At 33.1% G+C, this 14,439-nt stretch overlaps 1 protein-coding gene across 9 annotated transcripts in view; it reads left to right on the top strand.

The window, feature by feature from the left end:
- Nucleotides 1-14,439, top strand: part of Baz2b (bromodomain adjacent to zinc finger domain 2B) — a 264,182-nt gene that overhangs the window by 216,377 nt on the left and 33,366 nt on the right. For all 9 annotated transcript variants that reach the window (XM_076865719.2, XM_076865724.2, XM_076865722.2 and 6 more), the window contains 5 exons: nt 744-884; nt 2,024-2,278; nt 3,172-3,386; nt 5,132-5,206; nt 7,388-7,631. In XM_076865719.2, the coding sequence (XP_076721834.2) occupies nt 744-884; nt 2,024-2,278; nt 3,172-3,386; nt 5,132-5,206; nt 7,388-7,631 (930 nt within the window). The remainder of the gene's footprint in view (nt 1-743; nt 885-2,023; nt 2,279-3,171; nt 3,387-5,131; nt 5,207-7,387; nt 7,632-14,439) is intronic.

Raw genomic sequence — 14,439 nt, forward strand, 5'->3', positions numbered from 1 at the left:
TTGGTGGGTTTTAAGAAAATATGATAAGTTACAGAGTTTATTTTATTTTTTATTTGATCTAATTAATTATATATATGACAGTAGACTGTATTTTGAAACATCATACATAAATGGAGTATAACTGCTCATTCTTCTGGTTGTAAATGATGTAGAATCATGTAATCATATATGCACATAGGGTAATAATGTCTGATTTATTTTATCCTTTCTACCCCCATACTCCCTCCCTCCCTGCTAATAGTGAATTAGCATCTGGACATCAGAGAAAAGATTTTCTTTTCTTTTTTTTTTTTAATTATACCTAAATAAGAAGTACCTTTTGAGTTTCTTTAATCATAAGATTCATAATTTTTTCTTTTAAGATTTAGTTTTCAGAGGGGAAGAAGAAATAAAACTGGGATGAAACATACTAATTTGGTATTATTTAGGATAAATCTAGAATATACTCTTAAACTGTGTGTGTGTGTGTCCACCTGGGGATTAAATCCAGGGATATTCTACCACTGAGTTACATCCACAGTCCTTTTTATTTTTAATTTCTGAGACATGGTTTTGGGTGAAAATAATGAAAAGCAAAATAAGTCATTATTTCTATGTTGTCCAAATTTTATTCCTAAACTTCCCAAGAGAATTTTGTTCATGGAAATAATAACACTTTAATCACTTTAAAGTTTTAACTGGAGTTTTTTTCCAATCATTTATAATGGCTAAGATAATTTTTTGTGCATGATTTTCTTTTTAAGGAAAAAGAACGGTTGAAGCAAGAAAAACGTGATGAGAAAAGATTAAATAAAGAACGTAAACTAGAGCAACGAAGATTAGAATTAGAAATGGCCAAGGAACTAAAGAAGCCTAATGAAGATATGTGCTTAGCAGATCAAAAGGTAACAATTTCATTAATAATTTTAATTTTTCCAGTTTTCTCATCTGATTCCTTTGTCAGAGCTGCCATTATGAAAGCCTTTAGTTTTTATCTAGAGCAATAGATTTCTAAGTGTAGTTCAATTTGCCTTTTCTGGATAGCTACCAGTAAACTTCTGGCATTTCTGTGCTGATAGTGACAGTTCTTAATATATATGTGGAGTGCTGCAAACTTTTTAAATTTAAGTAGAGACATTGCAAAAATCTCCAAAAAAGAATCATAGAAGCAAATAGTATTTCATGTTTCTGTTGGTCCTTTCCAGGTATTAAGGCATGGAAAGATCTGTCTTTTCCCTATGCCCCATAGACATTTAAGTAAATTAGGATTTATAATTTATAACCTCTTATGCTTTAGTGATGGTAACTAAACTTTGTTGAGCTTGTTGACTATATGCCAGTTACTACACTAACTGCTTATGTAAATTCTTTGAAGTATATGGTTTCATCTAATCCTCAACACTGTCACATTGAGCTAATATTTATCTCTATTTACAGATGAGAAAACTGATACACAAAAAGGTTAAGGAACTTGCCAAATATAATACAGCTAATACATAGCAAATTGTATTCAAGCCATAGTTTATTAGAATCCATATTGTTTATCATCTTGAAAGCCAAGAAATAGTCCGACCACAGTACCTCATGTGTTTTCTCTTCTATACTGCTTAACAAACAAGTACTATTGCTATGACACATAAAAGCAGAAATTTAGAAAAAACAAAATACTTTTGGCTGCCAACATGTGATATACTTTTGAGTAGATGCCGCAGTCTGGCTGGGCAAGTAGAAATCAATTTTGTTTTGCATATAGTTAAGAAGATGGTACTTCTAGTAAATTACATCAATAATTCATCTCAGCATGTAAGTTAATTGAAATTAATCTCTTTCTCAGAGATTTACGTTCATATTGATGGTTACTTGTGTTTACTACTTAATACCATGAGGATTGCAGAAAAGCTCCCAGGAAATTTACCATCCAGAGGGAAAACTATTAGTACAAGATTAAGAAAGATAACAACATATTTTACTTCAGAAGATAGAACATAACTTTTTAAGTTCAAGTTATTTTAAATTCTATTTATTTATTTTATTTTATTTTCAGCCTTTGCCAGAGTTGCCTCGTATTCCAGGACTTGTTCTCTCTGGAAGTACATTTTCAGACTGTCTCATGGTGGTACAGTTCTTAAGAAACTTTGGTAAAGTTTTGGGCTTTGATGTGAATATTGATGTTCCAAACCTGAGTGTTCTTCAAGAGGGATTACTAAATATAGGGGACAGCATGGGTGAAGTACAAGACTTGCTTGTGAGGCTCCTCTCAGCTGCTGTATGTGATCCAGGTCTAATTACAGGATACAAGGTAAAAAAAAAATGTGTGTGTGTGCGCATGTATATATATATATACACATATATATATATATTTATATTTACATAAATTTTTTAAAAACAATTATAGTATTAGTGCATTTGTAGCTAACGCTAACATATAACATAAGATTGCATAGACTGATCTAATTATTTTCACATAATGTCTCTCAAAGTTAAATGTAGGTTTGCATTAGTGTAAAAACCTGGTTATAAAGCTTAAGGTATGTAGCCCATTCTCAATTACTCTTTTTACCTCTACATTTTAGGCAAAAACCAAGCTGATTTAAGGAAATACCCAAATGGTATTTATCAAAAACAGAATTCATAATTCACAAAGCAATTAGAACTCTTGTATGCCTTCTGAAATTTTTCTTTATCTCACTCAATTACTATAACGGTCAGGCTTATCAAGGCACTTGAGACCAGCACATTAAGACTCTGTGTTGCTTAGTGAATACTCAATAAATTCAAATTTATCTTAATCCTCATTAAGATATACATTCCCGGTTAGCTTTGCTTTAGATAATATTGTAAAGAGTGGAGCTTCCAGATGTACTTGTTTTTCCTCCAAACCTCTCTTTATTCAGTATACCAAGCAATAAATCCTATGACACTGTAAAGCTAGAAAACAATAATAATACTTTTGAACATCTCCACCCTGCCATTACTGATAAAATGTCTAGATAAAGCCTGAGAAAAGGTTCAGACAGTTAACTATAGTAAAAGAAAGTTTGATAGATATGTCTTAAAACTTCTGCTAACTTCTGCCCTAGTGTATTATTTGTCAGTAATATCTAGAACATATAAATCAGTGTTTTTAATCATACTGTTTTTATGTTAGAAATTGTTATGATAAGTACTGATAAAAATGCCAAATTTTTATAGGCTAAAACAGCTCTTGGAGAGCATTTGCTGAATGTTGGTGTGAATAGAGACAATGTGTCCGAGATTTTGCAGATTTTTATGGAAGCCCACTGTGGGCAAACTGAGCTCACTGAAAGTCTGAAGACCAAAGCTTTTCAGGCTCACACTCCAGCACAGAAAGCCTCAATCCTTGCTTTCCTGATCAATGAACTGGCATGCAGCAAGAGTGTAGTGAGGTAAGCATATGGCCAGGCTTCTCTGGTGATTTTTTTTTCTGTTTGAATTTGTCTAATTACAACAGGGTGCAAATGCTTATAGAAAATTTAAGTTACATACTAGCACCAAGAAAATTAAAATTACACAATCTCACCATTCAGAGATGACCACCAGTAATGTTTTAGTATATTTCTTTGTAGTCTGTTGGTAAAAAATTAGATCATTCTACACATATATATGTGTGTGTGTGTGTGTGTATATGTGTGAAACTCATTCTCTTTGTCACCTATTTTGCTTAATAATTTTGTTAATTATTTATATACTGTCAGTTGTTCATATTTTTTTCTGCTATAGTGCCAGAGTCTAGCACCCATGCAAGAATTCAGAATTTTTCTTTCCTTGACATCTTTGAGAACAGATGACTACCTGATTTTCTTTAGTATAAAATAGAATTATCTAGCCCCTTATTATTTGGTTGTATGCTAATAAGCCTTAGATTATTGTCACTATATTAATTTACACTTTTTTCAAAAGTACGTAATCTCATTTAAAAGTAAAAGCTGGGTACAGCAGTACTGCCTATAATCCAGCAATTCAGGAGTCTGAGGCAGGAGGATAACAGCCAGCCTCAGCAACTATAAATGGGCCTTTTAATGAGAACCTGTCTCATAAAAATAAAATAAATAAAATAAAAATGGTTGGTGATATACTTCAGTGGTTAAGCTCCCTAGGTTGAATCCCCAGTACCCCCAAAAAAAATGTCCAAGTCAGTCTTGCACTGTCATACTTCTTACTAATGAAATATTAATACTCTAGCATTTCAAGATTTGTGAATAAATCCATGTTAATCTTGTTCTTAGTGTTAACCACTTTACAGACTTCAATTATTTTACTCTTTTACCTGTTTAGAGAAAAGGTTCAATCTGAATATTCAGAGCCATGCATTTCTACCTTTGCTGGACATTTTAAGTTCTTTGTACATATTTTAGTAGTAATGCTATATTAATATTTCCTTTACTTTTGCTACTTTTGTCACTATTTAAAAGAGTGTGACAATAAGTTTTATAGTATGATGAAAGAGTAATTTCACTAAGCAAGGGCATGATAACAAATTATAATACTGAGTTTCACTTTTTAAAACACTTACATACACACACACAACTTCAATATAAACTTTGTACTGATGGTTTCTACCTTAAAAGAGGAAAAGCACCATTTTTCACATCACCAGATATCATAATATTCTTAGTTTCCATTTGAATACTTCTATACATACATTCAGATATTATCTGTACATAGGTACATATGTGCCTTATCCACATGTGTTCTGGTGGTTTTTATTTTGTTTTTGTGGTGCTAGGGATTTAACCTGGGGCCTCACACATCCTAGGAAATTGCTCTACCACTGAACCACACTCCAAGCCCTCCATGTGTGTTGATTTCCTGCTTTGATTTTGGAAATGATCACATATTAATTATCTGGAAAACCAATGTCTTTATAAGGAAACTGGTAGATAATTCCTTTCTTGGCTTAAAGTAGAAACCATTCTGAATTTTCTAATACTAATGTCAGATCCACTACTGAAGGAAATTCTCACTTCTCAACATAAATGTACATACATTTATAAATGCATACATATACATACATATATACACACAAAATCAATTGTATCATTTTTCCTCATCAAAATATATTAATTTGCATAGTAAATTAATATATTGCATAAATGGATTAATTTATATCTTTTAACTTTTGTATTGGCAGTGAAATTGACAAGAACATTGACTATATGTCAAACTTAAGGAGAGATAAGTGGGTAGTAGAAGGTAAACTCCGCAAGTAAGTCCGTTTTATTAATCTACTTGCTTTACTTTTTCTAATGGAAATACAATGATTAATGTAGAAGGCATGTGGCCAGAATTTACAATGGACTAGAGATTCATTGAGTTTATGTAAATAAGTCAGTTTCTCTTTTACTTTCAGAGAAGTCATATAATCATGCTTTCTAAGATGGTTGTTGCTATCAGGTTGTTCTTGTTAGAACCTATTTGAAATGGCCCCCTTTTTTCTAACTAAACTTTGCTTTTTTAGTGTGTAACCAAACTTATTCAACATTGAAACTTTGTTATCTTCTTGTCAGGAAATATCATGATAAAATTAGTCAACTTCATTGTTAAGGGGTAGTTTCTTTGTAGTAATTTGAATTGAAATTTTTTCAGTCACACGGTATAGGGATCAGAATTATCACTTAGTCATTGTTTGAATTACTCTTTTCAGCTTTCATACTTTTTATAAATGTGTTCTCATTGCCAAAATATGAAAACAACTCTTGAAAATTAATATAGACTGTACTTTAGGAAACATATTTCTTAAATTTCCTAATTCTAATTTATTTTGCTAGTAGTATATTGCTTTAGAGAAGTGCCATAAGGTATTTTTGCTTAAAACTCATATTACACTCTTTAAAAGGTACAGAAAGTAGCTTTTCATCTTCAACAAATGGTGCTGGGAAAATTGGAAATCCATATGCAACAAAATGAAACTGAATTCCTTTCTCTCGCCATGCACAAAAGTTAACTCAAAATGGATCAAGGAGCTAGATATCAAATCAGAGACACTGCGTATGATAGAAGAAAAAGTTGGCTACGATCTACATACTGTGGGGTCGGGCTCCAAATTCCTTAATAGGATGCCCATAGCCCAAGAGTTAATAACAAGAATAAATAAATGGGACTTACTTAAATTAAAAAGTTTTTCCTCAGCAAGAGAAACAATAAGAGAGGTAAATAGAGAGCCTACATCCTGGGAACAAATTTTTACCCCTCACACTTCAGATAGAGCCCTAATATCCAGAATATACAAAGAACTCAAAAAATTAAACAATAAGATAACAAATAACCCAATCAACAAATGGGCCAAGGACCTGAACAGGCAATTCACAGAGGAGGACATACAATCAATCAACAAGTACATAAAAAAAATGCTCACCATCTCTAGCAGTCAGAGAAATGCAAATTAAAACCACCCTAAGATACCATCTCACTCCAGTAAGAGTGGCAGCCATTATGAAGTCAAACAACAATAAGTGTTGGCGAGGATGTGGGGAAAAGGGTACACTTGTACACTGCTGGTGGGACTGCAAATTGGTAAGGCCAATATGGAAAGCAGTATGGAGATACCTGGGAAAGCTGGGAATGGATCCACCATTTGACCCAGCTATCGCCCTCCTCGGACTATTCCCTGAGGATCTTAAAAGAGCGTACTATAGGGATACTGCCACATCAATGATCATAGCGGCACAATTCACAATAGCTAGACTGTGGAACCAGCCTAGATGCCCTTCAATAGATGAATGGATAAAAAAAATGTGGCATCTATACACCATGGAGTATTACGCAGCACTAAAAAATGATAAAATCATAGAATTTGCAGGGACATGGATGGCATTAGAGCAGATTATGCTAAGCGAAGCTAGCCAATCCTTAAAAAACAAATGCCAAATGTCTTTTTTGATATAAAGAGAGTAACTAAGAACAGAACAGGGAGGAAGAGCATGAGGAAAAGATTAACATTAAACAAAGACGATTGGGGGGAGAGAAAGGGAGAAAGAAGGGAAAACATATGAAAATGGTAGGAGACCCTCAATGTTACACAAAATTACATAGAAGAGGTTGTGAGGGGAAAGGGGGGGAAACAAGGGAGAGAATTGAACAACAGCAGATGAGGTAGAGAGGGAAGATAGGAGGGGAGGGGAGGGGGGATAGTAGGGGATAGGAAAGGTAGCAGAATGCAACAGTCACTAATATGCCATTATGTAAAAAGGTGAGTGTGTAACCGATGTGATTCTGCAATATGTATTTGGGGTAAAAATGGGAGTTCATAACCCAATTGAGTCAAATGTATGAAAGATGATATATCATGAGCTTTGTAATGTTTTGAACAACCAATAAAAATAAAAAAACAAAAAAATTTTTAAAAAGTAGCTTTTTATGCGATATGATTTTTCTGATAAATTTAAAGGCTCAGAATAATTCATGCTAAGAAAACAGGCAAAAGAGACACCTCAGGTGGCATTGATCTTGGAGAAGAGCAACATCCTTTGGGTACACCTACTCCGGGACGCAAGCGAAGAAGGAAGGGAGGAGACAGTGATTTTGATGATGATGATGATGATGATAGTGATGACCAAGCTGATGAGGATGATGAGGATGAAGAAGATAAAGATGATAAAAAAGGAAAGAAGACTGATACCTGTGAAGATGAGGTAATCAAGTTTAGGTTAATTTTTAAGATTTATGAACTACATAGTATATTGAAAATTATAGAATTTGGAGTCAAATGGATTTTGATTTGAGTATAGTTTTCTCATTTATTTGCCTCAGTTTTCTCATCTGAAAATGAATATTATGATGTTTATCTCATAAGTTTTTTTTGTGACAGTTAAGTATATGGTATATGGCATGCCTATATATAGAAAGCAACTTAGACTGAATGAATTAAATAGTTTTTCTTTGTATATACAGTCATGTGCTGCATAATTACATTTCCATCAATGGCTGACGGTATATAACACATATAAAACAGCCATCATAGTCATTTTACTCGAGCATATTTAGTGATGTTCACATAACAAAGACACCTAATGATGCATTTCTCAGAATGTATTCTCATTGTTAAGTAGCTCCTAAATGTAGTTACTTAAGGAATCTACAAAGAGCTATGTGGATTCTTAATTTTACATATGCTCTTTAATTCTTTTTTTAAATAAATTTTTTCCCTAAAACAATTTTTTATTTTGATCTTTAATTCTGTCAACGTACTATGTTACATTTGTAATGCACAGACATCATGCCTTTGAAAGTATTGTCATGCTATACATGGTACACACCTGTGATCCCAGAGAATAAGGAGGATGAGACAGGAGAATCATAAGTTTGAGGTCAGCCTGATCAACTTAGTGAGACCCTGTCTCAAATATTTAAAAAAATTAAGCCTGGTATGGTGGCACACACCTAAAATCCTAGCAACTCGAAAGCTGAAGGATCACAGAAGGATCTTAGCAAGGATCAGTGTCTTAGCAAGATCCTCAGAAACGTAACTGTCTAAAAAAATAAAGAAAGAAGAATGAGGATGTGGCTCAGTAGTAAAGCATCCTGGGTTCGATCCCTAGCACCAAAATACATAAATAAAAGTATTATCGGGTTTAGTGAAGATGATGTAATTTTTCAAACACCAATTATTATTTTTGTAGTTCCAGGTAATTTTTATCAAAATGAATAAAGCACTGAAAATTCATTCAGAGAAGTCATGTAATCATGTTTTCTATCAGTTTGTTCTTGTTATAAATAGAACCTATTTTGAAAGTACCTCCCAAATTCCAAATTCTTCATTCAGTCTTACTGAGGAAGATTTTCAAAAAGAAAGTGTAGTGTGTGAATTGACTTAATAGAAAGGGGTATTTACAATGTGCTAGGCAGGTGTACAGGAAGGGCATTTAGACTTTCTGAGAAATAAACTCCTACAAAGGATTTCTGGACCCATTAGGTGAGGCTCACAAACTAGGATGGATATAAACCTGCAGGGAAATCTAGAGAATATCCTTGGCCCAGGGGAATAGCATGAGTACAGAAGCAGGAAACCACTTGCTTAAGGGGAATTCCAAGTGCTTCAGTGTTTCTGGACAGTCTCACACCAAGAACAAAGAACTAGGATTTTATGCTTTTAAAGTGATTGGAGCCCAGGAAAGCTGTATAAATAAACAGGAAATGACAGAATGGTCAGATTTTATTTTTAAATGGCTCACTCTGGCAGCTTTGTAGGAGTTAAAAATAAGCAAGAGCAGTGTCAGAGAAGCAAAAATCAGTCATGAGATATTGTAATAGGTGAGTTGCAAAGGGTCTGAAACTAGAGTAATGATAGTTGGCATGAGGATTCAGTAAACATTTAGGAAGAAGGATGAGGAGAATTTGAAGATGGCTTATGTAGGTTGACAGAGGAGTAAGATTTATTTGCAACTATCTTGCTTGGGAGAGTAGAGACTAAATAGATAATTGGAGGTAGGCATCCTAAGGGAACAGATAACTGAAGAGAGGAAATGATGATAGGTTTATTTTGGACATGGGGAGATTAAAAAACCTGTATAGAATTCAACAGTCAATTGCCTTTAGAAACCTGAAGCCTGAAGAGAAGTTCAGCCTTGGAATATGGACTGGGATGTTATTAGCACATGAGCAATAGTTTAAAACCAGAAGGTAAAAGAGTTTGCATAGTCGGATCAGTTTAGTGAATAGAATAGTGGGCTGAGATTGGAACCATAGGGTATGTATGTCAGTATTTAACAGCAGCCCACAGGGCTTCTTGTTCCAAAAAGGAATACTCAGAAAGGTTGGAAATTTCTGTAAGAGATTCAAGGTCCCAAGAGCACCTCCAGGTTCAATAATTCACTAGGATAATTCACAGAATTAGCATATACTTGAACTTAGGGCTATGAATTATCGCAGTAAAAGGAAATAAAGCAAGATCAACAAAGAACATATGGGGTGAAGTCCAGAGGAAACCAGTGCAAGCTTCCAAGAATTTCCTCTCATTGAAGTCACACAGGATGGGCTTCCTTCCCCCAGCAACAACAGTGTATATAGACTGTTATTCACAAAAGAAACTTATTAGAGACTCAGTGCCTGGGTTTTTTGACTGGGGGCCAGTCATGTACATATCCTTTAAACAGCATGTGCTCAAATTCTCAACTCAAAAAAATGCAGGTTCAGTATAAACCATATTGTTAGCACAAATAGTTTAGGTACAGTAAGTCTATCTTATCTGTTGGAGTGGGGGAAGCCTCCCAAATTCTAAGCTCTTATTTGCCATCCAAGAACCAATTTTCTAAACAGGCCCTTCAAAGGATAGCAATCAGGCCTACTATGTTAGTCTTTTCTATACATGTAATAATAACAGAAATCAAGAAAATTAAGCATTTGAAAAAGAAGACAGTGGTAAGTCATATTAAGACAACAGGAATCTAGTGTGAGGACTATTTATTGGATTTAGCAACACAGAGGTCATTAGTAACAAATGCCAGCACAATTTCATGAAAACAACAAGACCTGACAACAGGCTAATAATTGGTTAATAATATTAGAAAGTGAAGATGACTGTCTCAAGCAGTATGCCTCAGAAATTTAAAAAAAAAAAAAAAGTTCCTTGAGGATGACATAAAGCCAAGGAATTTTCAGGAGTGAAACACCTTGAGATGATTTTTTTGGTTGAAGGGAAAGAATCAGTAAAATGAGGAGAGGGAAATGAAGATTTAAGAGAAGAATTAATAGCTTCAACTCAGTCCTGCTAGAGAATAAAGAAAGAAGGTTTAGAGGGATGAATTTATTGATGGAATATGTGAAAATAATATCTAGTTGAGACCAATGATAAGTTACTAAATCAATTTATGACTAAATATGGATAGTGTAGAAGAACTTACAAGATTGTGTTGTGCAATTCTTTCTTCAGTAAAAATAACATAAATGCATAACGTTTTCATATATTCTTCCTCCCCAATATAGTATCTTAAATCAGAATGATAAAAATCCCTAGAGTGAATTTTACTTTTCTCCTTTTTTAATTTTGAGAACTACCCTCTTAATAAAAATTTTAGTGTTCAATACAGTATTGTTGACCATAGGTATGTTTTACAGCAACTCTCTAGAACTTGATTATATTGAATAACTGAAACTTTATACCAGTTGAATAGTATCCGTTTTTCCATCCCAACCATCCTCTGACAGTCACCATTCTATTCTCTGTTTCTGTGAGTTTGAATATTTTAGATACTTCCTTCATATGATTGGAATCATCTAGAATTTAACTTTCTGTGACTGCTTAATTCAGTTAGTATATCTTCAGAATTCATTCATATTGTGTCATATGGCAGGATTAATTTTGTAAGTCAGGATAATATTTCATTGTATGTATAAACCATATTTTGATTATCCATTCATTTGTCAGTAGACACTTGGGTTGCTTCCACCTTTTACCTATTAAGAATAAGGCTGCAAAATGTGAGAGTACAAATATCTCTTGGAGATCCTGATATCAGTTCTTATGGATAAATATTCACAAGTGGGATTATGCAATCATATTGCAAATAGTTCTAATTCTTAATTTTTTTGAGGAACCTCCATATTGTTTTCCATAGTGGTTATACCATTTTACATTCTCTCCAATAGTGCAGAAGTGTTCCAATTTCTCCATAATGCTACCAATACTTCTTTTTTAATAATAGACATTCTAACACATATGTGATGATATCTCATTATGATTTTGATATACATTTCTCTGATAAGTAATGTTGAACATCTTTTCATATACCTGTTTATTATTTGCTTGTATATATTTGAGAAATGTCTGTTCAGATCCTTTGCTCATTTTTTTCATCAGGTTGTCTGTTTTGTTTGTTTTACTATTGAATTATTAGGAGTTCCTTGTATTTTTTGGATATTAACTACTTATCAGATACATGGTTTGCATATATTTTCTTTCACTCTGTTAGTTGCTTTTTTAGCTTTGTTTTTTATTTGTTTCTTTTACAATGCAGAGCTTTTAAATTATGTGATCCTACTTATTTATTTTTGCTTTTATTATTCTTTTGGTGTCATATCCAAGAATTCATTGCAATGAATTTTACTTTACAATAAAGAGTACCAGTCTAAAAAAGGAGACTACATGGAGATTCATTACTAAAATCAATTATTTCATAATGTTGTCTCCTTGCTTCCTTCCTTCTTAAACAAATTTGCTGTGTTGCTTAGCCCTTATACTCCTGGGCTCCAGCAATCCTTCTATCTCAGCCTCCTAGGCAGCTGGGACTACAGGCATGCCACTGCACCCAGCCATATGTTGTACTTTTTAAATCCTTGGATCATATACATTCATCCTATGACAAATAATGTGAGAGGTGTATAATTGGTTATCTGAAATGTAATTATCCAAACAAAAGATACCATTTATAAGTAATCTGCTTCATTTAGCAAGTGGAGCTGTTTCCATAGCAAGAATTAAAACATTTCTAACTAAAATGTATCATCTTTTCACAGAATTAGTATCCCTTTCAGCATATTATTTTTGTGTCAACACTCATGAATTTGGCAATACAGTATTAGGATTTCAGAGGGTTCTACTGGGTAGTTATGCCACTAAAATTGTTTGTTTCACCTGGCTTCTACTTATATGCAGAGAATTTATAAGCCATATATTCTTTATACATAGACTATTTCAAAATCATTATTGGTTCTCAGAGAAGATATGTCTTTGAAGGTAGTATTTTATTTTTTAATGAGTGTTTAATTAGAATGTTAAATAGATTATAGAATTTTAATTGCAAGTATATATCTTGTTATTAATGTGGAAAACCAATTCAAGACTTTTAAAAGTAATAAATATTTTGGGATCTAAGAAGTCAAATTAACATTTCCTTAAATGATTTAAGCTATACTTGATAATAAGGAACTGGCAGAAGCTTATCAAATTTCAGTAAATAAAATTTTGACCACTTAATGAACCTGATTGATAAAATGAGCATATTAGTTCTATAAAAATAGTGTGAACCTTTAGATTAAGGTAGAGTGTCAGTACAGTAGTTATATTCCTTAAAGGATTAATTCCAGGGAGGTTTTCCACTGACATCCTATGATCCCTTTCAATTAATATATATTGTCCTTAAATAAATCATAGATAGCACTTTGTCTTGAAGATGATTCCCTTTTTTTCTCACTCTTTTTTAAAAGTTTTTAAAAATTTATTCTAATTTGTTATATATGACAGCACAATGCATTTCAATTCATTTACAGCACAATTTTCATATCTCTGGTTGTAAACAACTTAGAGTCACACCATTCTTTTCTTCATACATGTACTTAATTTCTTCCAACATGGACTTTTTCCCTGTTAGATTTGTGTTGAGACCTATATGAAATCTAACCTTAGAAGCTGGCATGTAAGAGATGATGTATACAATGTAATTATGGCCTTTTTTGCTTGAGAAACCAGAACAGGGATAGATCTTGAGTTCTTAGTTTTGATGTTGTTCCCACTTTCTCTCTACTCTTTCAAGTTTTTTTATGTCTCTTAAAATTATAAGGACTATTAGCCAAAAATCTTTAAATAAAACGTCTGTAGATGTATTCTTTCTTTTTCAACATGAGAAAAGTCTTTAAAAATTACATTTGTGGACTGGGGTATATGTCAGTGGTAAAGCACTTGCCTAGCATGTACCAGGCCCTGAGTTTTATCACCAGCACTGGAAAAACAATTACATTTAGTTAATTTGACCAATACATGACTACTTTGATGTCTTAGTCCAAATATTTATCAGAAGGTCACTTTAGAATCAGTATTTAAATATCTATTTGAGAGTCAAAATTTAACAGTCATTGAGCCTGTTGTGTTTTAAGATTTCTTTTAATCCCAATTAGATTTTATGTTACTGTTAGCATAAATAATATGCCTAAATGCCTTCATAATTTGGTCCCCTAAATTTGGATAAGGAATACATAAATAATAAACAATGGTAAAACTCTTGAGACCTTTTTTAAAATTTTCTTGTATTAAGCAGGTAGCCACACTTATCTAGAAATATATATTCATGAATATTATATTCATGAATGGTTGGTGGGCACTATGACTTTGTAAAAATTCTTATACAAAGTTAACATTAGAATCTGGGCACAGTAGCAAATGCCTGTAATCCCAGCAACTCAGGAAAATGAGGCAGGGGAATTGTAAGTTTGAGGCCAGCCTTGGCAACTTAGTGAAACCCTTTCTCAAAATTTAAAAAACGAGCTGGGGATGGTAGAGTGCCCTTGGGTTCAATCCTCAGCACCACAGAAGAAAAGGAAAAAAAAGAAAAAGAAAGAAAATGAACATCAGAGAAAAAATGAACATCAAAAACTAATTTAGGGGCTGGGTTTGTGGCTCAGTGGTAAAGCACTCACTTAGCACATGAGTGAGGCCCTGGGTTCAATTCTCAGCACCACATGAAAATAAATAAATAAAGGTATTGTGTCCAGCTATAACTAAAAAAAAAT

This window comes from Callospermophilus lateralis, chromosome 9 (genome assembly GCF_048772815.1).
Source record: "Callospermophilus lateralis isolate mCalLat2 chromosome 9, mCalLat2.hap1, whole genome shotgun sequence".
NCBI lineage: Eukaryota > Metazoa > Chordata > Mammalia > Rodentia > Sciuridae > Callospermophilus > Callospermophilus lateralis.